General features: G+C 50.4%; 2 protein-coding genes across 3 annotated transcripts; one reads left to right on the top strand and one right to left on the bottom strand.

The window, feature by feature from the left end:
• Positions 1–16: 16 nt before the first annotated feature.
• TNFAIP1 (TNF alpha induced protein 1) lies at positions 17–10,785 on the top strand. Of its 2 annotated transcripts, none has more exons than XM_081110125.1 (7): positions 17–469; positions 3,670–3,986; positions 4,589–4,758; positions 5,469–5,558; positions 5,642–5,694; positions 6,500–6,695; positions 8,137–10,785. In XM_081110125.1, the coding sequence occupies exons 2-7, from the start codon at positions 3,782–3,784 to the stop codon at positions 8,371–8,373; spliced, it is 951 nt and encodes a 316-aa protein (XP_080966251.1). In that variant the 5' UTR covers positions 17–469; positions 3,670–3,781; the 3' UTR covers positions 8,374–10,785. The 2 variants fall into 2 exon arrangements, with proteins under 2 accessions (XP_080966251.1, XP_080966250.1); XM_081110124.1 differs by having other exon boundaries at positions 339–469; positions 6,473–6,695.
• Positions 10,786–11,473: 688 nt separating this feature from the next.
• Positions 11,474–22,547, bottom strand: POLDIP2 (DNA polymerase delta interacting protein 2). The gene is made up of 11 exons (XM_081110123.1): positions 22,308–22,547; positions 20,882–20,963; positions 19,383–19,480; positions 18,076–18,172; positions 17,833–17,908; positions 17,492–17,599; positions 15,394–15,530; positions 14,346–14,372; positions 14,022–14,147; positions 12,706–12,785; positions 11,474–11,941 (listed from the first exon to the last, which is right to left on the bottom strand). The coding sequence occupies exons 1-11, from the start codon at positions 22,463–22,465 to the stop codon at positions 11,827–11,829; spliced, it is 1,104 nt and encodes a 367-aa protein (XP_080966249.1). The 5' UTR covers positions 22,466–22,547; the 3' UTR covers positions 11,474–11,826.
• Between the last annotated feature and the right edge of the window lie 65 nt (positions 22,548–22,612).

Genomic DNA, 22,612 nt, shown 5'->3' with positions numbered 1-22,612 from the left:
CTTTGCACCAGAAAGTCTTCCGGAAGTAGTTGTGGACTCTCCAGGGAATATTCTCGCAGTGGTTCTCAACCTTCCTAATGCCCCGACCTTTTAATACAGGTCCTCGTGTTGTGGTGACTCCCCAACCATAAAATTATTTTCGTTGTTACTTCATAACTGTAATGTTGCTACTGTTATAAGTCGTAATGTAAATATCTGATATGCTATATGTGTTTTCTGATGGTTGCGACCCACAGGTTGAGAACCGCTGCTAGGGGCTCTTCCCTCTCCCCTGATTGGATGCTGGGCATGCCGGGACTTACAGTCTCAGGCTCCTGGGCCCGCCCCGCTGGGCGGCAGCTCGGGAGGGAGTGTGCAGTCGGAGGATGTGATTTCACAGCCCGGGATTGCTGTTTGAAGGGCGGCCACATCCTAGGGGCTACGGTGTCGGCCTGCAACCCACCTGACAGGAGAGGCGCCGCTGGGGACGGTAAGAATCGGGTCTGCCGATACCCTAGGCGAGGGGAAGGGATGGACGGGCCTCGCGCTGGAGCGAAGAGCCCCACCTGGTCCTGGGGAAAAGGCGTGGGCCAGCGTAGGGGAGATGGGTGGGGTGGGGTGGGTGTCTGTCTGTGTCTCTGTGTCCGGGTCTCTGTTTCTCGGTAGTAAGCGGGGTACGAGCTGGGAAAGACTCCACACTGGCCACAGAGTTTGGGTCTTGTTTAATTTCTCCAGACCCTTTGGATGAAGCCTACGATTTTCACACTTAGGATTTCTGCTAGACCCGCCGTCTCTCCGCACGTCCCGCTTGCCCGTGTGTAACTAATTGCTGAGTGTTCTTCCTTTAGGACCCCTCTCTCCTCCCACCGCCGAGGTGGTTTGCCCCTGATTCTGCTCGGGCGCCCCTTAGCTTCGCTGGGTGTGACGGATGCGCCCCCAGCCTCAGGCACCCCCAGATACCCGCACACAAAGTCCGGAAGGAAGAGCACTGAGCTTCCAGTGGAAACTTCATTCTCACAGGAATTACTTTCTGGGCGTTACCTGCCAGAGAATTCCTGGAACCCATTGGTAGGGACAGAATCTGAGCTGACGCCACCCAGGGGCTCCTAGCGATTGCTTTGTAGGAAAAGAATAGATTAACTTTGGGTTTGTCTTTCTCTGTTGGCCACAACCTAGCCTTTGAGTTCCTTTGCTTTGGCAGGATAAGTGTGTGTTTTCTTCGATCCTGGGGAAATGGATGCTAGACACAAAACACACCAGAACTGGTTGAAACCTGTTAAGGGGTGGTTTTGTTCCTTTGGGGTGGGCTGAGGAAGGTAAGGTGATCCCATACTAGTGTTACTTATTGATCGGGCGGTCTTCAGGGGAGGGTTCTTTGTGTCCTTGAAGCAAATGAGAGTCACCTGGACAAGCCGTCAGAGGAATTCAGTACCTCACAGCACCTGCTCCGGCCCTTCCTGGGCAGTCCTTCCCAGGGACCTACCTAAATTATCAGGGACGATTTCAGTGCAACAGACCAACATATAGTCAGTGCTTTAAAGTGTGAATGGCATTGTGCTAAGTTTGGGGAATGGAGCAGTAAACTTGGGAAAACCAGTGCACTGTTTCTGGGTTGCACTTACAAGAGATGATGTGCAGCTGTAAACTGCTGAATGTTTGATGATTAAATGAAGTAATTCCACTCTTTTTCCTGTTTCCGTTTTCACCACTGTAGTCCACGCCTTCACCATCCTTCTCTTGCCCAGACTACTGCTTCCTCTGGTCTTCCCACTGGATCTCTTGAACCCTTACAATATATTCTCTGCACAGCAGCCAGAGCCTGGATCCTTTATAAAGGAAGTGTATCCTGTCCCTCAGACTCCGGGAAACTCCTAGGCTGGCTGGACTCAGAGTAGGTTTGTCTGGAAGTCTTTACATTCCCAAATGTAAATAGATCATATCAGTCCCCTGCTTAAAACTCTCCAATCGATTCCCATTGCAATTCGTAAAGAATCAGAACTCTTTAATATGGTCTGGTCTTCCTTTCTTTCTATGCACCGGCCATTGTGGCCTTAACTCTGTTCCTAAAACGTGTGTCTACCTGACGTTTTGGCATTTACGTTTCCATTCGTCTGGAATATCCTCTCAGACCTCAGCTGGAATGTCACCTTCCCAAACAGGCTTTCCCTGGTCCCCTATCTAGATTAGTGCATCTCCCTAGTCACTTTCTTAATACTGTTTTAGCCCTAGCTGGTTTAGCTCAGTGGATAGAGCATCGGCCTGCGAACTGAAGTTTCCCGGGTTCGATTCCAGTCAAGGGCACATGCCGGGTTGTGGACTTGATCCCCATTAGGGGCCTGCAGGAGGCAGCCAATCAATGATTCTTTCTCATCATTGATGTTTCTCTCTCTCTCCCCCTCTCCCTTTCTCTCTGAAATCAATAAAAAATATGTATTAAAAAATACTGTTTTATCTTTATTGCATTTCTCACTTCTGGAATTACCTGCTTGTTTGTTTTCTTGTTTTCTGTATCCACCAACTAGAATGCAGGCTCCATGTGGCCATGCCTTGTTCTTCTGTATCTCCGGTGCCTGGCACGTAGCAGGGGGAAGTACTAGTAAATGCTAACTCTTATCATATTTATTCTTGTTAACATTATGATGCTTTGAACTCCTCGAAGGCAGGGATGACATTTTCTCATCTCTCTATCCCTACTGCTTAACCTAATAGGAACTCAATATTGTTTTATTGCTGAATGAATTCAGTGAGTTAATAAATATTAAATGCCTGGAACATTTAATGCAATGAATGTTTTCTATTATGTTTTTCTTCAGTGTATGGATTCTTTAGAAAACCAAAACACATAAAATCTAAATCAAAAGAAGTGACCTAGCTTTACTTTCAATTTCCAAATCACTTAATTGATTTGAGATTTATCATCTGGTCTTTTCTAGCCCTTTCTTCCCATTCTTGTTGGAAGGGAACTGAGGAAGAGATAGGGCTGGGCCCCTCAGGAAAAGAAGCAAAAATAGCCATCCTGTAGTTGTTCAATCCTGAAAAATGGTGACAATTTCAGGAACTTAGGATAGGGCTGGTGCCAAGAAACGGGAAGGTCAGGAAGCGCCTGCTGGAGCCAGGGCCACCTCTGCCAGGAACAGTGGCTGGGACCCTCCAGCCCGACTCGCTTCATGCTCTCCTGAGCTGCTTCTACTTGCCTTCCTGAAGCCAGACTCCGGGTGTTACTCAAAACAAGCACTGGTGCAGGCTGCTCCTGAGTCTGGAATCTTTCAAAGGAAGTGCACCCTGTCCCTCAGGCTCCTGGAAACTCCTAAGCAGGCTGAATTCCCAGTGGGTTTGACTGGAAGTCCTGAATCCTGGGAATCTTGAGAAGAAAATAACTGGGCTCTGATTGGCAGATCCCCAGGGTAAGGACTTCTGCCCAGTCTGTTCCTGACTGGCTCCAAGGGCTTGCTTGTCCTCCTTGCCGCCCAGAGCTGAGTCTCGGGGAGGCTGGTGACGTGACCAGCTCTGGGCTCTGGGATGTGGTTCCTGGTACATAAAGAACAGCAGGAGCATCTTTCTTACCATTGCCCAGGGCCGTCATCTCTGCCAGGGAGTCTTGACTTGTCAAGGAGAGAATGACTGGATGGTCAGTGTTTCTCCCTTTGTCCCTTGCTGACTCTTCTCTTCTCTCCCATCTCCTGCTCACAGCCTTGAGAGTATGAGGCTCTCACCTCCATTGGCCACCCACTCGTGACCCTTCACCACGGCGGAACCTTCCAAGCCCACCTGTTGCCGTGTGGTGATCTACCTGAAGCGGGAGATGTCGGGGGATACCTGCTTGTGCCCAGCCTCAGGGGCCAAGCCCAAGCTAAGCGGCTTCAAGGGAGGAAGCCTGGGCAACAAATACGTCCAGCTCAATGTGGGCGGCTCGCTGTACTACACCACGGTGCGGGCACTAACCCGGCATGACACCATGCTCAAGGCCATGTTCAGCGGGCGCATGGAGGTGCTGACTGACAAGGAAGGTGAGGTATCAGGGCTTGCTGGGCTAGGTGGGAAGGGAAGGAGGCGTTCCTGGGGGTGTGACTTCAGGGCAGGGCTTAAGCCTGGCATATATAGACTCTAGGTTCACTTTTCCAGTTCACCTAGTACAGGACTCCACCTGGCATCCTTAATCAAGCTTCAGAATTCTATTTGGCATTGCACATAGATTATTGTATGGCAACGCACCCATTTCCCAGCGAGGCTATCCATACTTTGTTTTTCTCTTCACATAGGACTAGATTCTCATAAGCAGCATCACCATAGTGGCGGGGCAGTGGGCAGAGGCAAACAGGGCTGGTGGTTTCTGTGCTGTCAGGAGGTGGGCCTGAGCGTTCCTGTGCTTCGACCTCTGCCGGCCTCCACAGAGCCTGGGGGCCTGTCTCTCCTACAGTATGTGCCAGTTCTTGGTTTCAGGGGGAGGAGTGAGAGCAACAATGGCCTGAAGAGCTTGAGGTTTTCTGTTACCCTATGCTGTGGGCTCTCTGCCACCGGTCACCAGGCTGTCAGGTGGCCTTTGCTACTGACTGCTTCTGAGGTTCCTGGAGGCAAACAGTCACCCTCTGGGGCCCATTTGAATCCCTAGGCTGGATCCTCATAGACCGATGTGGAAAGCACTTCGGCACCATTTTGAATTACCTCCGTGATGACACCATCACCCTCCCTCAGAACCGTCAAGAAATCAAGGAATTGATGGCTGAAGCGAAATATTACCTCATTCAGGGCCTGGTGAACATGTGCCAGAGTGCCCTGCAGGTACGGCGCAGAGTTGGGGCTGCTTGACATGGTTGGGAGTTGGCCCCCTCCTTCAGGGACATAAGAGTCCAGTTCCTGGAAGGCTGTGTGGCAGGTATGGTTGACGAGTCCAAACCTAGTTAAATATACCAGGTGTTGCCCTGACTGGTTGGCTCAGTGGATAGAGCGTTAGCCTGCAGACTGAAAGGTCCCGGGTTCGATTCCGGTCAAGGGCATGTACCTTGGTTGCGGGCACATCCCCAGTTGGGGGCTGATCGATGTTACTCTCTCATCGATGTTTCTAACTCTATCCCTCTCCCTTCCTCTCTGTAAAAAATCAAAATATTTAAAAAAAAATATATGTGTGTGTATATATACACACACACATACATACATATACACACACACACACATACATACATACATACATACATACCAAGTGTTGCCCAGGCCAAGCAAGTGGGCAGCCTGTCAGTTTTGTAAGGTGGTGCACTGAAGCCATATGACTAGGCCCTGCTGCTAGTTTATAGCCTAGATACCTGCATTTTAGCTTTTCTAGAAATGGGAGTCTGCTTGCCAGCGGGCAGTTTCTATTACCAGGGGCTCCTAATCGGTCTGATGCCTCAGCAAGCAGGGCTGGCCATGGCAGAGGGGCTTTGACAGCTCCTGGGGAAAGCCTGGCTAAAGCCTGGCAAACAGACCTCAAAGAGGCTTCTCACTGTGTCACCCAGGACAAGAAGGACTCCTACCAGCCTGTGTGCAACATCCCCATCATCACCTCCCTGAAGGAGGAGGAGAGGCTCATCGAATCTTCCACCAAGGTACTGGGATCTCAGAGGGACTTGAGGGCTCAGGCAGGGGATTCCGGGACTTGGCCCAGCCCTCACACTCTCCTCCCTCACAGCCGGTGGTGAAGCTGCTGTACAACAGGAGCAACAACAAGTACTCCTACACCAGGTAAGGCGGGCATCGGTGGCGGGTGGGGTGGAGGGGAGGGCCTTGAGGAAGGGCTGCAGAAGCAGCTAAAAGAGACAAGCAGTCAGAGTGGAAGTTTGGCAGCAGACCAAGGAAAGCCACCTGCACTCCTGGCATGGTTGGCACAGGTCTGGGTCTGAGGAGGGAAGGACAGAGAGTAGAAGGGAGATCAGGGCAGAGGCATTTGGAACTTGGTGCAGAGCCCTGGCTGGAATGGACGAGACTGAGCATGTAACACCCTTTTAACATCTGTCATGTCAGGCTGCATGCCAGGTGTTTTCCCAGCATTATCCTATGTGGGGGGGAGGAGGGACACTGGGAAACCAGTGGGCTGGGACTCCTCCTAAGCCAACCTTTGTCCCAGGCCAGTTTCCCCCTTGCCCTCCCCGCACTCTCCCCCTCCCCCCCAACAGGTCAGTTAGACTGTAGGAGACTGCAGGCTCAGAGTCAGTCCCAAATCTTCCCAGTGACTCTTTGTTGCCAGCATCACCCTCACAGCAAGGGAAGAATCCTGCTAAGATAGCAGCAAGCCTCCTCCTTTCCAGGCCTAATGAGAGGAGACCTCCCTCCCTCAGTTCTCTCTGCTTTAACTTAAAACCAACTCCACTGCTTTTCTGCGCAGGCCCCCAAACCCAGATGGTGCCCGTGACGCTTCTCTTCCTGTGCCCTCTGGCATCTTGACTTTTCCTCATTTCAGCATGCTGGGGGAGGGGCGGGAGAGCCCAGCTAGTGTCCTCCCTGTGCGGAACCTCATTTCCAGGCCTGCTGGCCCCTCTGGGTTTTTCAGCAACTCCGACGACCACCTACTGAAAAACATTGAGCTGTTTGACAAGCTCTCCCTGCGCTTCAACGGTCGTGTGCTCTTCATCAAGGACGTCATCGGTGATGAGATCTGCTGCTGGTCATTCTATGGCCAGGGTCGCAAGCTGGCAGAGGTGTGCTGTACCTCCATTGTGTATGCTACAGAGAAGAAGCAGACCAAGGTAGGGGGCTTCCCTCTGCATGGGTGGGGCAGGACACACACCAGGGAGTGAAAGGGGCATCCATTTTGCTCTCTGTGATGGTGATAGGCAAGGATAAAAAATAATATAAGGGGGCTTGGGAATGGCATGAAACTGTTTGTTCTGGTCAGTTGGGAAGGGGCTGCTGGGAAGGACCGGGTCTTTGGAGTTGGCCCAGTTCAGGTTTGAATTCTGGCGCCACAATTTACCAATTTTCTGACTTTAGATAAGCCATCTAAACCATTTGAGCCTCAGTTTCCTCATTTGCAAACAGGGGAATGATAGTGCAAATTTAAGAGTTATTATGAAAATGAGACAATTCTTAAGAGAGGCAGTGCAGTATAGTGGAAATAACTGTTGAGATCTCTTCTCTGGCCTCTGGTACTTGGGTTTCCTGCTCAGTCAGCTTAGCCTCTGCAGTAACAGAGTGCCAGGCATGTGTGAAGGATGTGTTAGGTGACAGTTATCATAAGCTCAGCTAACCCCGCTCTCCCACCCTGTGAGGGTCGGTGTCCTCCCCGGAGAGTAGCTGCCCAGCAGTGTATGTTCCGGAGACGGCCAGGCCTTGCTGGTGTGGAAGGGCAGCTGCTCTGGGGGAGTCATGTGCATGTGAAGGGCTCAAAGCAGCCACGCTCACGTATTACCTTCTGACCCCAGGCTACTAAAATGCCTACAGCTGGGCGGTTAGAGGGTCAGAGAAGGACAGCTCAAGGAGGTGGCCCTGCTTCCTCCTGTCATTGTTTGGGCTGGGAGCTCCCATGTGCAGATTGCAATGGGGTGAGATTCAGGGGGCAGTCTCTGGGAGGGTTGGTTACATCGTGGGAGTGGCAACAGCACCTGTTACTTTCCTGAGTGCTTTCTCTTCCATGAACTTTTTGACTCACATACCACATCTGCGAGAGGCAAGACTAGAGCCATCTCCCCATTTGGCAGATGAGGGAACAGAAGCTCAAGATGACACAAGTTAGTCTAGAATTCAGGAGCCTTGAATGAATGCCTAGCCATCTTTCAATTAATGTTCACAGCTCTCCAAGGTAGATATTAACCATGATTTTATACAGGTGGAAATTCAGGTGTAGCAAGGTGAAGCCCAAGGCCCCACAGCTCTTAAGTACTTGAGCTGTATTTGTACCTAGGCTAACCTCAAAGCCAAGGCCCGAACCTCTGCACATACTAGTCCATTGGTCTGGGACCCGGGAGGACATGGATGGTGCTAGTCTTCTGCATTCTTTTGTGCATAGGGTACACCTCACACCGCCTTCCGTGGGAGACCTGCCTCGGCCTCATGAAACAGAAAGCCAGCTGTCTCCTCAGAGAGGTCAGGAGGCCTTAGGAGCCAGCACAGGGTCAGGGGCCCTGACATGCTGCTCCCTCTTTGGGATGAAATCTTGTTCAGTCAGTCCTCTTGTCACCCTCACCCTAGGTGGAATTTCCAGAGGCCCGAATCTATGAGGAGACACTCAACGTCTTACTCTACGAGACCCCGCGAGTCCCTGACAACTCCTTGTTGGAGGCTACAAGCCGTAGCCATAGCCAGGCTTCCCCCAGTGAAGATGAGGAGACCTTTGAACTCCGGGACCGTGTCCGTCGCATCCATGTCAAACGCTACAGCACGTACGATGACCGCCAGCTCGGCCACCAGTCTGCCCATCGCGACTGACAAAACCCTCAGGGAGTCAGGGCATGGGACACCCTGTCTCCCCTCCTGTGGAACCCTGCCCCATTGGCCACCCCACGCTGCTGCTGGCTGGGCTTCTGCTCCAGCACCCAGAGGCATGATAGGCCCTGCCTGCGAGGTCAGAGGGCCTGAGTAGGGGAGGGACCACATTCCTTTGCCCTGCTCCCTGAGCACTTCCAGATGACTGAGTCCTGGCCCCTTTGCTCAGCAGCTCCCTTCCTGTCTGACAGGGAGCTGCTTCTGCCCCCGGGCTGAGTGGATTAATGTGCCCACGTCCTGCTAAGAGCATCTCCTTGGCCCTTTGCTGAACGCCCCTTTGCTTAGCTGAGGCCCATGAGAAGGGGGATCATTCTGTGGAGAAGGTGCTGCTGGTGCTGTGGAGGCCCAGTTTTTTGGAAGGTGGGGCTCCTTTTCTCTTAAGATGTTTAAGCACAGGCTTGATGAGGTGTCTTTTTTAAATAATCTAGGAAATGAATAGTTATAGGTCTAATAATGAGGGGACTGGGTATTCCTGCTACCCCTCCAGGATGCTAAGACCCTGGACCTGTCTCGATGCCTTTGGGATCTATTTCTTTAAAGCACTTTGTTCTTTTGTTCAGGAGATTTGTATTCTTTCCTGACCTATGTTGTCTTTTTCTGACCCTAATCCCCTCTTCCCGCAGAATCAATCTGAGGGAGGAAATAGAAGCAGCAAAACACTGACCAGTTTTGGCTTTGCCAAGCTGGCCAAACAGCCTGCCCAGACAGTGCTGAGAAAGGATGTGTAAGATGGGACCTGTGGTCCTAGTAACGCCCCTGTGAGAAAGGACACTTTGCCCCAACGTCTTAGAGTCACATAACTGACTCCTTGGGGCTAACATGATTGCTCTTTTTGATTCTCTTGCTGTCAGCTCCAAGGAATGATGTCCTTACTATAAAGCTAAAACCATTTTAGGGGCCAGGAGCATGAGCCACAGCAGGAAGGCTGTGGAGCCCATGACCGCTGGACAGTCCTGCATTCTCTGCAGCCCTGTGCAGAAATGGCATGTGCTTGGCCGTACACTGCCCTCCTCACCCCCCAATTAATGCAATTGGTTTTGTGTCCTGGTTGGGGATGGGGGTTCTTCCCAGCGTGAGTCTCTAACACAGGGTAATGTGAGCAGCCTAAGCCCCTTAAAAGGTTTCTTCCTTTCTTTCTTGTTGGGTAACTTAGCCATGGAGATGCCACACACCAGCTCTTAGGCAAGGATGCGAGTTCCTCTTCAGGGCTTTGGTTTTCATTCTGTTTGGCTTGGCCCTTGGGAGGCTCTTATCTGAATTCTTTTCCAAAGGAATGCCATCAGGAAGGAATGTTCAGCCAGCCTAACAAATAACAAAGCAGCATAGCCACTTAGCAGTACCCACTCATTCAGGAAGGGACATAAGTTATCAAGTTCAGCTCTCAAATACTCTTACAATAAGCCCTTAAGTGGCTGTTCAAGGCTGATTCCACAGAGTCTCTGGGCAAATGCCAGGCCAGGGTTAATAGACACTCAACAAGGACCTGAAATGACATGATGGGGCAGGGAAATGTGATTCTAATCAGGTATTTTACACTTGTCACAATGTATGAAGACTTTCAGGTGAGGCACCCTCGTGATCAGCTATAAACAGTTCTTCCAGCCCTCAGTGAAGTAATAAGATAAAGACAAATCCACTTCTTTGGCCAGATTCCGGCTTTGGCTTTTTCAGAGCCTACTGGCCTGAAAATAATTCTGAGGCCACTGGCCTACTTCCTCCACTGTCCTCCTGATGCCCTTTAATACTCAAAGTCCCAGGTCCCCACTGAAGTATTTTAATGATTGTCCTTTGACCTTCACAGCTCCTGTAACCTCTTTACTGCTTTGACATTCAGATTCTCTGCTCAGTGACTAGTCTTTCTTCCTGGAACTCTAGACACTTTTCCCTGATTGAAAATATTTCCTTGTTAAGAAAAACTAAGCTCAATTAAGTAATCTTAGCTTTTTAAATCAGACTGTGTGGTGTAAGGCCTTGGAGAATTTTGCATTTCCTAGCCCCATTCAGAAAACACTATATGTATGAATTTTTCAACTCTGAGCAGCCCAGGGGAAATGTAAACAAAAAGTGTGGATGAAGGTCAAACCTTCTCATCAGTTTCTCCAAAAACTGGAAGCCTGCTGTTAAGGACATGAATGAATATTGGGTTTTATTCAGTTTGTTATCTGACCAGGGTCTGCCTAATGGATGGCACAGGTCCTGGCATGAGGGAACTTCTTCTGTATCATACAACTACAATTCTTTGTTGTTCTGCACAGGTGATGGAAACAAACACTAATTTCTAATAAAATTGTTACACTGCAGTGGCACAGAGCCATGCTTACAGTGAGTACAGCTCGGTCAGCTCGCTGCTATGGATGTTGTTCTTGTATTTGTGTTCACCACCTGACCTCACGTTCTCCCTAAAGTCCAACTGCACTCAGTTGTCCTGCAACACAGACTCCCCCTGGTGGAGGATTAAGGACATCACTAATAAGGGCCAGAACTGAGATTTAATATTAATTCAAGAATAAAACGACTGCTTTAGCAATCACTATGGTAGTGGGGAAGCTGGAACCCTAAGAATCAGGGCAAAATGCAGCATGTCTCATCTCTGGCTCTTGGAGATGTGTGAAAATCTCACAATGTAGCTTGGCTTAGTCACCACCCGTACCTAAAGCTCCTCGGCTGAATTTCTGCATTTGTAGTCTGGAAGCTTGACAGATCTGTGCTCAAGGCTGGCAGGCCCACTGCTCCAGGAAACCTGGTTGGCTTGCCTCATTTCTCTCCCAGGCCCAATGAGGCCAGAGATGCCAATGGTTGGCCAGCACTACGAGCCAGGCCCTCCTCTGACCCTGATATTGGCCTCCTACTCTGCACTTGGCAGAAGGTAAAGAAGAGAACTAGTCCAGCCCAGCCCCCACCCCACTGAGAGGCATAGTGATCCTGGGAGATGTCTAGCCAACCCCAAGCCTCAAGAGGGAAGCATACATACCCTAGTAGAAAAGGAAGCAATCAAGGGCTGTCACTGGGTCAAAAAGGGAGCCTGAGACCTTGGGGGCAGAAATGGCGATGGCCAAGTGTGCACTGGTTTATTGACCAAACCTCACATTCCAAACAACTTGTGTGACCAACTAGGAAACTCCTCCGAGCCTGTGGCAGCTGGACCGAGTTCCTGGTGGAAAGGGCTACTGGAACATAGTGTAGGCGGGGCTCACAGGGGAGGCCAGCCTTGGAGGAGTCCTACATGGGTCTTCGGGAGAAAAGTTACAGCCCACCCACCAAAGAAAGAACCCCACATTCAAATGGCGCAACCAATTAAGAGACCCACTGTGGCCCACTGATGGAGAGAGTTCTGCAGCAATTGTGGGATGAGAGCTGTTCAAGGACTGAGCCTGCCCATTCAGGGCCTCAGCTGGCCTACCAGTGAAGGCCTGAGGGTGGTGTCTTCTCATCTTTATTGCTTTCCAGGGAGAAGGGAGGGATCCGGACATCAAAGTGGGAGCCATCCGGCCTCTCAAAGCGGAATGTCCCCCTGTGGGTCAGAGAAGCTGGTTTAGAGGGAGTGAGGGCTGAAGCCCTCTTGAGGATCTGGATAGCCCTATGTCCTCAGCTCCAGAAGCAAGGCAGAGGACAGGCTGGGCTCTCCTCTGCCTGGCTCATGCCAGCCTAACACTGGTCGAGAGAGCCATAGTCCTTCCTGCCCCTACATGAAAAGAAAAAATACAGCTGTCCTGATTCTGGCCCTTAGATGCACACTGCATAAAAACCCCAATTACAGCCCTAGCTGGTTTGGCTCGGTGGATAGAGCGTCGGCCTGTGGACTGAAGGGTCCCAGGTTCGATTCTGGTCAAGGGCACATGCCCAGGTTGCGGGCCTTATCCCCAGTAGGGGGCATGCAGGAGACAACCGATCAATGATTCTCTCTCCCTCGCCTTCCTCTCTGAAATCAATAAAAATACGTATTTTTAAAAATCCAATTACACTTTCAGGTTAAGGAGTGAAATACCGAGAGGGGAGGGAGGGGAGTCAACTACGTAGGCAACACGGCACCATCAGAGCACCAGGCCTCTCTGGCTGAAGTCCTCACTCTGCAAAGCCACAGGGAGCTGGAAAACGGTCCTAAACCATCAGACAAGTCCCACGACAATGGACAGCAGGCAAGGCTCCATCTCAGGACTAAACTTGGCCCAGAATTAATTGAAAAGCTATGAGCCCCCACTTTTCTGACCTGCAGCTTGTGTCTGTGGAATTAAACTGCCCCTGCCCCTACCCCTGCCCCAGCACACCCTCACTTACCACATATGCCCACTGGAAGCTTGCAGGGAGACGTGGCTGCTGTACTGGAATGCAGGCTGCTCCTTGGATAACACCGGTTCCTGTTAGGGTTCAGGCAAAATAGGTCAGGCCAGACAAGTTCCCTGTACCCTGGGGCCAGATGCTATGCCAGTTCATCAGGACTGGATGCCTCCTCATGCCTCCCACAATGACTGCCTGCCAGTGCTTCCTCCACTGCACAGCCATGGACCTGGGCCTCTTATTCTGCCTCTGGGAAAGATCATCATAGACTAAATGTCCGAGGGCACCAGGCAAAGATGCTAGGCACAGGGCCTACTCTGTAAATACCCTTCCAGTGTCCCTCTGCTGAGTGCCTAAGTGCAAGGCACCATGGCGGTGCTCTGCAGACCTTTGCTGACTCAAGTCTCCAAGTACTCGTAAGGAAAAGGTGTAATCCCCATTTCAGAGTAAGAAACTGAGATTTTGGTTAAATAACTTACCCAAGTTATGTGGTGAGTAAAGAACACAGCTGGCATTTGAAACCAGACTAACTCCAAAGCCCTATTCTTACTCTCTATCCCACCCTGCTTCCCCAAGTCCCTGCTAAGTTGGATAAATGCTTGCTCAATGAGACCCCTGCCACTTCTTGTGACTTTATTTCTTAGGAAATGGTGGGGTAGTACAGGAATTGCAAAATCAGATCTCCTCAAGGATCAGCAGAAGATGCAAGCATGTGAAAGGTAAAGGGAGGACAACAAGAGTAGTGGGAGCATGCCCCATCCAAGGGCGTTCAAATTCAGATTTTTAAAAAGGCACTGTGCTAGCTACAAAAAACTCTACACCAGCTTTTCTCTTTAACCCTCACTCAAGGATATGATTTTCACTGATTCTAGAAAGAGGAAGGGAGAGAAAGACATCGATGTGAGAGAGAAGCATCAATCGGTTGCCTCCCGTATACGCCCCAACTGGGGATCAAACCCACTACTAGATATGTGCCCTGACCAGGAACCGAACATGTGACTCTGGTGCACAGGATGATGCTCAACTAAGCCACACCAGCCACGGCTACATCAGCTTTGATGTTAGATCGCTTGGATTCCAATCCAGGCCCTGCACCGCTAGCTATGGGACCATGGGCTAGTTATTAAACTTCACAGTCTCATTCTCTTCGTCTGTGAAATGGGTTGTAAGAAACCTATCTCACAGGGTTGTTGTAAGATTTCTCACCAATGCATTCACACCCAGAGCCTCTGTCCCTAACCACACACTAAGCCCCCAAGCCTGCTGTGCAGGACCAGGAATTGGGCATTACTGGCCCAATGAATGATGATGCTCACCCTGCCCACCACCCCTCGGCCTCGCACTGTCTCCAAGGTGCCAGAGAGACTGAATATCCTCCAGTGTCGCTCCCGGAGCTGTACCACGTCACTGTCAAGGTTCTCCAAGCGAATACAGTAGCGCCACTGTGGGAGTGAGAGAGAGTTCACATCTGAGAAAGTAAACTTTGGGCTAGTGTGCCCAGAATTCTGAGACCAAAAGGCAAAAAAGGCTGACACCTGCATTGCACAGGCCCCTGCTCCCCAGAGGTAAACTCCCCCACCTCCCAACCTGCCCCACCATGCACCCCTCCTGAGCTCCTCCTCCTCGAGGGAGACACTCACCCAGTAGACGTGGGAATTCTGGGCTTCCTGGGGAAAAAAACACAAAGAATTTAAGTCCCAGAAGAGAGGGCAGGACCAAGTCTGTTCCACTCAACATCTCTCCAATGGAATAGATGTATTCCAGGAAGGTTGCAGAGACAGATAATGCTGCGAATATCTGTGGATGATGATGACTGAACTATGGCCAACAAGCCCACTGTGGGGGGCAGCCTTCCCTTGGTCTATCCCTAGCCTTCCTCCTTTTTAAAAAAAAAAATGTTTTTATTGATTTCAGGGAGAGGGAGAGAGAGGGAGAGATAGAAACATCAATGAGAGAGAATCATTGATCAGTTGCCTCCTGCACACCTCCTACTGGGGATCGAGCTCAAAACGCGAGCACATGCCCTCACCAGAAATCAAACTGTGACCTCCTGGGGCATAGGTCGATGCTCAACCACTGAGCACTGGCTTGGTGCTGGCCTTCCTCCTTCTTATCCTATCGGCCACAGGACTCGTCCCTTTTTCTGGACCACCCTCCCTGACAATTGCTGCTCCCTAACCCTCACTGCTGGCCCAGGCCACTGCCCGCCTCTTCAGCCCTACCATAGCCCAACCTTATTACAATACTTGGTGTGGTGTATATTGACATCCCTCACTATCACAAACTCTGGAAGGCAGGGACAATGTTTCATTTTTATCTGTATCCCCGGGACCTAGCTTACAGCCAGGCAAGAAATAGCTCAATAAATGTTTAACTAATGCATAAGAAGTATGAAGATCAGCCTACAATTTAGACAAGTATGTGTATGTTCTTCAAACACAGCTCCCTTTGAGTCAGAAGAGAGGAGTCAGCCTAGAGGGCTCTCCTGGGACCCAAAGGTTTCCCTGCTCTTGGTCTTGGTGTCAGCCCTTGTCAAGAGGCTGCTCAACCCCACGCAATGGAGGACTAGGAAGCAGAAGCACTAGCACATGGTTGAAATTTGGAACCTGCTCCAGCAGTCACATTGGGAAGACCATACAGAATCTGGGGACCTAGCCCTGGGGGAAGGGGCCCACGCCGGGCACATACCCTCATGCCCATGTAGAAGGGGATGACAGTGACACGGATGTTCTCAGTTGTTTCCCGATGGACATCGGAGAGCTCCAGCCAGGGGTGATTCTTCTCTTGCCAGGCCCTTAGTGTCTCCCGGGCCACAAAAGGGGGTGCTGGGGCAAGAGAATGACTGGTTAGTCCAGGCCAGGATCCAGGGCATTATACCCACTTTCCAACTCTCCCTCCTAGAAAACCCTTCCTGGTGGTGGCTCAGATACACAAGACACCCAAACTGAAGCAAAGCACGGGCTGGAAGAAAGCACCGCGCTGCTTCCAAGAGGCCCCGAGGAGGTATGTAGCATCGTGGGAAGAGAACTGGACTGGGAATTAAGAGCCCTGGTTTTCAGACTTTGCTCTGCCACTAACTAGCAATCCTTTACATAAATAAATAAATAAATACACACACACATAAATATTTAAAGGATTGCTACACACACACACACTCAGTGGCCAGATTATTATGACCACCTGACATTTGTAGGCAAATTAGCTATAATTTCGTGCTGAAGTTGCTAGAGGGCCAGACCATTATAAATAGGGAAGCAGTTTGTTTACCACGGCAGAAGTGATATTTTCCGGAAGATATGGGTAGACAACGCGATTTAACAGCCTTTGAACGTGGGATATATTTGAAGGTGAGTGACCAGATTATTATGACCACCCCATCAGTACTTTGTTGGGCCACCTTTTGCCTTCAATACTGTGGCAATTCTTCTTGTCATTGACTCCACGAGATGTTGAAAGGTGATGTGAGGAATCTGACACCATGCCTGATGAATAGCACTGTCCAGTTCTGTGAGATTTGATGGTTGTGGAATCAGCTGCCTGATGGCTCTTTTAACTTCGTCCCACAAATGCTCAATTGGATTGAGATCTGGTGATTGTGGGGGCCACCTAAGCAAGGTAAAGTCTCCCTCATGTTCTTGAAACCACTCCTGCACAATACGAGCACCGTGGCATGGCGCATTGTCTTGTTGGAAGAAGCCATCTCCATTGGGATACGCCATCAACATGATAGGATGAACTTGATCAGCAACGATACTTAGGTATGTTGTGCTATTCAGATGTTGTTCCACACGAATTAAAGGGCCCAAATTGTGCCAGGAAAACATGCCCCAAACCGTAACATTGCCCCCACCAGCTTGAAGGGTTGTACTCATGCATGTGGGGTGCATGCTTTCATGCTGTTTCCGCCAAATTCTCACTCTGCCATCTGCATGATGCAACTGGAAACGATCCATCAGACCGCATGACTTTTTTCCAATGCTCGACTGTCCAATCCTTGTGTTCCTGTGCGAATTGAAGATGTTTTATCTTGGTAACTGCAGACAGCAAAGGTGTTCGAACAGGCCTTCGGCTTCCATATCCCATACGATGCAGTGTACAGCTAATTTGCCTACAAACGTCAGGTGGTCATAATAATCTGGCCACTCAGTGAGTGTGTGAGTGTGTGTGTGTGTGTGTGTGTGAGACACATACATATATCCCATGTTCAAAGGCTATTAAATCGCGCTGTTTACCCTATCTTCCGAAAAAAATCACTTCTACTGTCATGGTAAACAACCTGCTTCCCTATTTATAATGGTCTGGCCCTCAAGCAACTTCAGCACGAAATTATAGCTAATTTGCCTACAAACATCAGGTGGTCATAATAATCTGGCCACTCAGTGTAAATATTATTAATATTATTATTATTTATTTCAGAGAGGCAGGGAGAGGGAGAGAGAGAAACATCAATGATGAGAATCATTGATAGGCTGCCTCCTGCATGCCCCACATTGGGGATCGAGCACACAATCAAGGCATGTGCCCTGACCAGGAATCGAACCGTGACCTCCTGGTTCACAGGTTGACACTCAACCACTGAGCCATGCCGGCTGGACCTAACTAGCAATCTTGAGTCCTTTCTCATCACCTGAGTTTCCAAATCTGGAGGAGATGACAGCCATCCACCTGACATGTCTAATGGGAGGCTGAACAAGGCTGTGGAAACAGAGCTCTGAAATTACTTCTATGATACTGTTTTTGAAGAAAGGGCCCTCCCTTTCCAGCTTCTCTTCTTGAGAGAGCTTACCTTTTGTCTGGTCATAGAGAAGAAATCTTTCAAAGAGCTCATGCTGGATGGGAACCTGATCAGTGGAGGTATAGGGGAGGATGTCTTCATGGCTGACATAGTCCAGGCCTGGCACACAGAGGCAAAGAGACAGTGAAACTCATGTAGGTGAGGGGAGGAACAGGGCTGAAAAGAAATACAATTCCTGGCCTTGTCCCAGGGTGGGATAACCCTGGTCCCATTGTTCTCAGCATCTATAATCCCTCCCAGGAGATTAAAGGACATCAGAAAGGCATCTGAATCCTCTCCTTGAGACACACTAGACCCCTCACTGACAGGCACCATTCAAATGCTCTACTCACCTGGGATGGCATAGAGGGCCCGGCTGTCATCATGGTTAGCCAAGAAAGTCACAGCTTCTGTCTGAGATCTCTGAGACTAAGGCAAGAAGCGAGTCAGACTTTCTTAGTCACTATCCAGTCCTAAGGACTTGGGACCCAGTGCTGATCTGGGCTGTCTGAGTCCTCTCCCTCCCTTTGTGCCCTATGGGATTCAGGCCTTTCCCATGGAGAAGAACCCCAGGTCCAGCCTTCTTGCTTACTTACTATATGTGGACAGTCTCGGGCATCAATCAGCACCTGATAGTAAGTGTGAGTTTTGCCTTTCACCTCCTTAGAGCCGTGGCCAGCAGGATTCTCTGCTCTACAGGGTAGGAGAAGCCGAAGAGCATCCAGAGAGAAATAGAATCAGTGCCTGCCCCAGGTCCCTACTCCAGCCCCTCCTCATCTAAACTGTCTGGTGCCTGCGGGACAATGTTCAACCAATTGAGCCACACTGGCCAGGGCTGGGTGCTAGATTTTGTTTTCTGCATCTATTGACATGATCACGTGATTTTTATCCTTCATTTTGTTTATGTGATGTATCACATTAATTGATTTGTGAATATTGTATCAAGTTTGTATCCCTGGAGTAAATCCCACTTGGTTATGTTGTAAAAAATAAAAGATAAATAAAATAAAAATCCCCTCGAATAAATAAATAAATAAATTAATTAATTAAACTGACTGGTACCTGGTCTGAAGGTTTTAGCAAAACGCAGCCCGCCACTCCCCAGTCAGGGGCAAACAATGGAATGTGGAGGACCATGGCATGGAGTATCATTTGCCCTACTCTCTGGCTGCCTCTTAGAAAGAGATGTTGAAAAAATGAAATTGCTGCTTCAGTCCCTAGATCCCAAAGTACCTCACTCTTCTTACATCCCAGGGCTATGATCACTGAATGAAGTTGGGCCTTTTCTTTTTTGTTTTTTTGATTGGGACTTTTCTTTTTTTCTTTTAAATATATTTTTATTGATTTTAGAGAGGAAGGGAGAGGGAAAGAAACATCAATGATGAGAAAGAATCACTGATGTGCAGCCTCCTGCATGCCCCCTACTGGGAATCAAGCCTGTATACCCTCCCGGGGATCTCCTGGTTCATAGGTCAAGGCTCAACCACTGAGCAACACTGGCCGGGCAGGCCTTTTCTTTATTAATGTATTCTAATGGTGATAAGAGATTAACGGAAAGATTCTAACTGCCTGTCAAGAAATCAAGAAGTCTAGTCTCCCAATGCCTTCTGTGGTAATTATAATACAAACTGAGAATGAGTATCCTGGGGAGCTCTAAAGGGACCCTCTGGCTTAAGACTGTCCCTGGCACTCAGCGCTTTTTCTTCTTTTTTTAAATCTTTATTGTTGAAAGTATTACAGATATCCCCGCACTCAGCACTTTTGTCTCCATGGGTATTAGTATTGTGGGGCTGCTTCTAAGGGCCAGGAGGATGCTATCTTCACTCCTAGGATCCTAATTATGTCTGCCATGAGTCAGGCCCCCTCCTGAGAACACTGTGAGGCACAATGCAGGGCAACTTACTTTTCTGGAGCTGCAGAAGCCACATCCCGGTCATATAGTCTGGCCTGCCAGGGAAATAGGACAACACCACGGTAGCCAAAAACACTATGAAGGAAAAGCTGGGAGGAAAGAGAAGCCTCAGTGAGTCTGTAATCCAGCAAGGCCATCCAGGTGGGACCCAGACCACAAAGCAACACAGGTGTGCCAACTCCAGCACAAGGTCTGGCCCAGGGGTGGGCAAACTTTTTGACTCGAGGGCCACAATGGGTTCTTAAACTGGACCGGAGGGCCGGAACAAAAGCATGGATGGAGTGTTTGTGTGAACTAATATAAATTCAAAGTAAACATCATTACATAACAGGGTACGGTCTTTTTTTTCAATAGTTTTATTCATTTCAAAAGGGCCGGATCCGGCCCGCGGGCCGTAGTTTGCCCACGGCTGGTCTGGCCACTCCTTTTCCTTGAACTCTGTGATCTACCCAACTAGGGAACATTCTTACCCCATCTTCACCTGGCGGACTTCTACTCATCCTGTAGGCCACAATGTTGGCCTCTAGAAAGTGTTCCCTAACTTCCCCTTCCCCCTCCCTCCACTTAGCACAATGCACAGCCATTGACCATTTGCATATCATAATTCCTTTCTAAACTGTCAACGCCATAAAGGCATTGTTTCCTGATTTAATGCCAGTGCACAATGCCCAGTCCATTGTAGGCACAGAAAACAAATGTTCAATAAACAAAAAGTCATCCTTACCTACAAGAAGCCTAAATCCATCTTAGTGGATCTAGCACAAAGCTGATACAGAAAAAGAACCTCACACCCAGAGCTTATTGCACTGTGAAGAGCTCAATTATGACAAAATGCCAAAGGTATGCTTTCTTTTCTGTTTTTTTAAATCCTCACTAGAGGACATGCTTAGAGAGAGGAAGGGAGGGGAAGGGGGAGAGAGAGAGAGAGAGAGAGAGAGAGAGAGAGAGAGAGAGAGAGAGGAGAGAGGAGAGGGAGAGAGAGAGAGAGAGAGAGAGAGAGAGAGAGAGAGAGAGAGAGAGAAACATCGATGTGAGAAACCTCAAAAGGCTGCCCTCCATATGCATCCCAACCGGGGATGGAACCTGCAACCCAGAAACATGCCCTGACCGGGAACTGAACCTCATGGTGCACAGGACGACGCTCAACCACCTGAGCCACTCCACCCAGGCAGGCAGGTTTGCTTTTCTGAAAGCTCCCTCCACTGGTTTCCCAGCACCCACTACGTTAGAGGACTATTCAGTCATTCGGCTCTCTCCTCACTATAGTCCAAACCATCTCTGTCCACACTCACTCGGAGAGAGAACCCACTGATACATGAAATGCATTCAAACCCAGGAAAACAAGAAACCCACCTTTAAACACTTGTGATTCTGGTCTGGTACCAAACACCAAGGCAGCAAACGGTACCATGCAGCCCTACGGCCAGCTCTGACCCTTTCAGAAGCAGGGCACACCATGAACATGGAAGATGACCCAGCCCAGCACTCACCTGTCCAGTCTCATATTTTCCATTCTGTTTTGGCACCTCAAACACACCAACTGTCTCCAAAACTTTGCCCTCTGGTCGGTTTCTGATTAGGAAGGAACAGAACAAGCCACTGAGCGGCTGAGGAGGTAATAGGACTTAGCCATCAGAAGAAAAAAAAAAAGCTACTAGGACACCGAGGGGCCACGGCAACGACGGCAGAGAAGGGTCAGGTCAGTGGGGCCAGCTGAAACAGGTAAGGGTCCTGCCAAATCGCCACTCCACGGAGCTGCCTGTCCTCCTTGCGGGTCCGGCCACAGGCCCCTCCTTGGTGTCCAGGTTAGGCCTGAGCTCCCAGTCACTTCCTCCTCATCATTCTCAGCATTCTTCACATCTTGCCTTCATACCCTGTTCAGCTGTGCTCCCCGCCTCCCTTTCTTCCCTGAGCTACCCTCCTGACCTCCCTCAGCACTTTAACTGTCCTTCCCACCTTGCATTTCAGTTATCTGTATCCATGTCTTATCTCCATTAGAAACTACGTTCCCAGGGAGCCTGATTAGCTTGTGTTGCCCCTCAAAGCCTCATGAATACCAGGAGCCCGAACAACATCTGTTCTCCGTCCATGTGCATCTCCCCCCTCTAAACGGCAGTCTTCGCCCTACCCTGGGAGGGCTTACTCATCCTCTCTAGATTTCCTGCTGTACTCCCTACGCTGCACCCAGTGGTCTTGAAATCTAGTTTTCGTTCCGATTTACATCAATTTGCACCGGGGTCTGAAAATGCAAACAGTTATCATCTCTCCCCAATGTAAGTGTCTCAGCTCAGCCATTAACAGGTCAGTTCTCCCCGCGACCCCTCTGGACAGGTGCTTCTTCTAGGGGGCTCTTTAAAGCACCGTTATTCTTACCATTGTTGACATGTGAACATGATGTTTCCTCCCAACTTGATTCACTGGCCCGAATTTAAGCTGCTTATGACAACGTTCACACCATCCCCACCCATGACCTCAAGCCCCCTTCCCCAAATCACACAGAGACCCAGTCTCCCCAAGGTCACACTGCAACCGGGGACCCGTGCGGGGCTCAGACTCAAGAGTCCTGTTTTCAACTTCGAGCATCTTTCCGCGGGAGTTCGAAGTCAAAAGCCCGAGGGCTTCATGAAAAGGCTGCCTGCTCACAGCGGCTCGCGAAGATCCCCGCTCGGGGAGGCAGGATCCACTCTGGGTTACGAGTTCCCCCCCAGGGCCAGCCCCGCACAACCCCAGGCTCTGGACCGCGTCCCCCTCTCTGCTCCTGGCACACATCCCACGCGGCGCAGGTCGGCTCCCGGCCGGGACCCTCTCCCGGGTCGAACTCCAAACACCCTCGGGGGGCAGGACCTCCGGGCCTCCTTCCCGGCCGGGAACACGCTCCCTCGGCGCCCGGCCCCTGCCCCGCGGCCGGTCCCTCACCGGGACGAGAGGTGCCTCCGCGTCGTGGTCGCCGCTGGTAGGAAGGCCCCAGGTCCACCCGCCGCACACAGCGGCCTTGGCCCCCGGACCCCGGTCAGCGACCGGGACCACCAGCGGCTGCCCACGGCCAGGACCCGCCGGGCCACACAGCCCGCCATGTCCCCCTGAGCGTCTGCTGTGCTGCTGACACAGGGCCCGACCCGCGGCCGGGCGCCGTCCCGCCCCCGCCCCACACTGCCCCGCGCCGCGCCGCGCCCCGCCCCTTTGGCCCTCGGCCCGCCCCGCGCCGCCCCGCCCGCTCCGAG

The sequence above is a fragment of the Myotis nattereri genome (genome assembly GCF_964212035.1).
Source record: "Myotis nattereri genome assembly, chromosome: 16".
Classification (NCBI taxonomy): domain Eukaryota; kingdom Metazoa; phylum Chordata; class Mammalia; order Chiroptera; family Vespertilionidae; genus Myotis; species Myotis nattereri.
The sequence above is the reverse complement of the archived record's forward strand: the minus strand, read 5'-3'. Positions and strand labels throughout refer to the sequence as shown.

Coding starts and splice junctions, on each gene's coding strand:
- TNFAIP1 (XM_081110124.1), top strand. CDS start 3,782: ATGTCGGGGGATACCTGCTTGTGCCCAGCCTCAGGGGCCAAGCCCAAG. Junction 3,987..4,588: donor GGTGCTGACTGACAAGGAAG/GTGAGGTATCAG, acceptor TTGAATCCCTAG/GCTGGATCCTCATAGACCGA. Junction 5,695..6,472: donor AACAAGTACTCCTACACCAG/GTAAGGCGGGCA, acceptor CCTCATTTCCAG/GCCTGCTGGCCCCTCTGGGT.
- POLDIP2 (XM_081110123.1), bottom strand. CDS start 22,465: ATGGCGGGCTGTGTGGCCCGGCGGGTCCTGGCCGTGGGCAGCCGCTGG. Junction 15,531..17,491: donor TCTCTATGACCAGACAAAAG/GTAAGCTCTCTC, acceptor CTCTTGCCCCAG/CACCCCCTTTTGTGGCCCGG. Junction 12,786..14,021: donor GCCGAGGGGTGGTGGGCAGG/GTGAGCATCATC, acceptor GAACCCTAACAG/GAACCGGTGTTATCCAAGGA.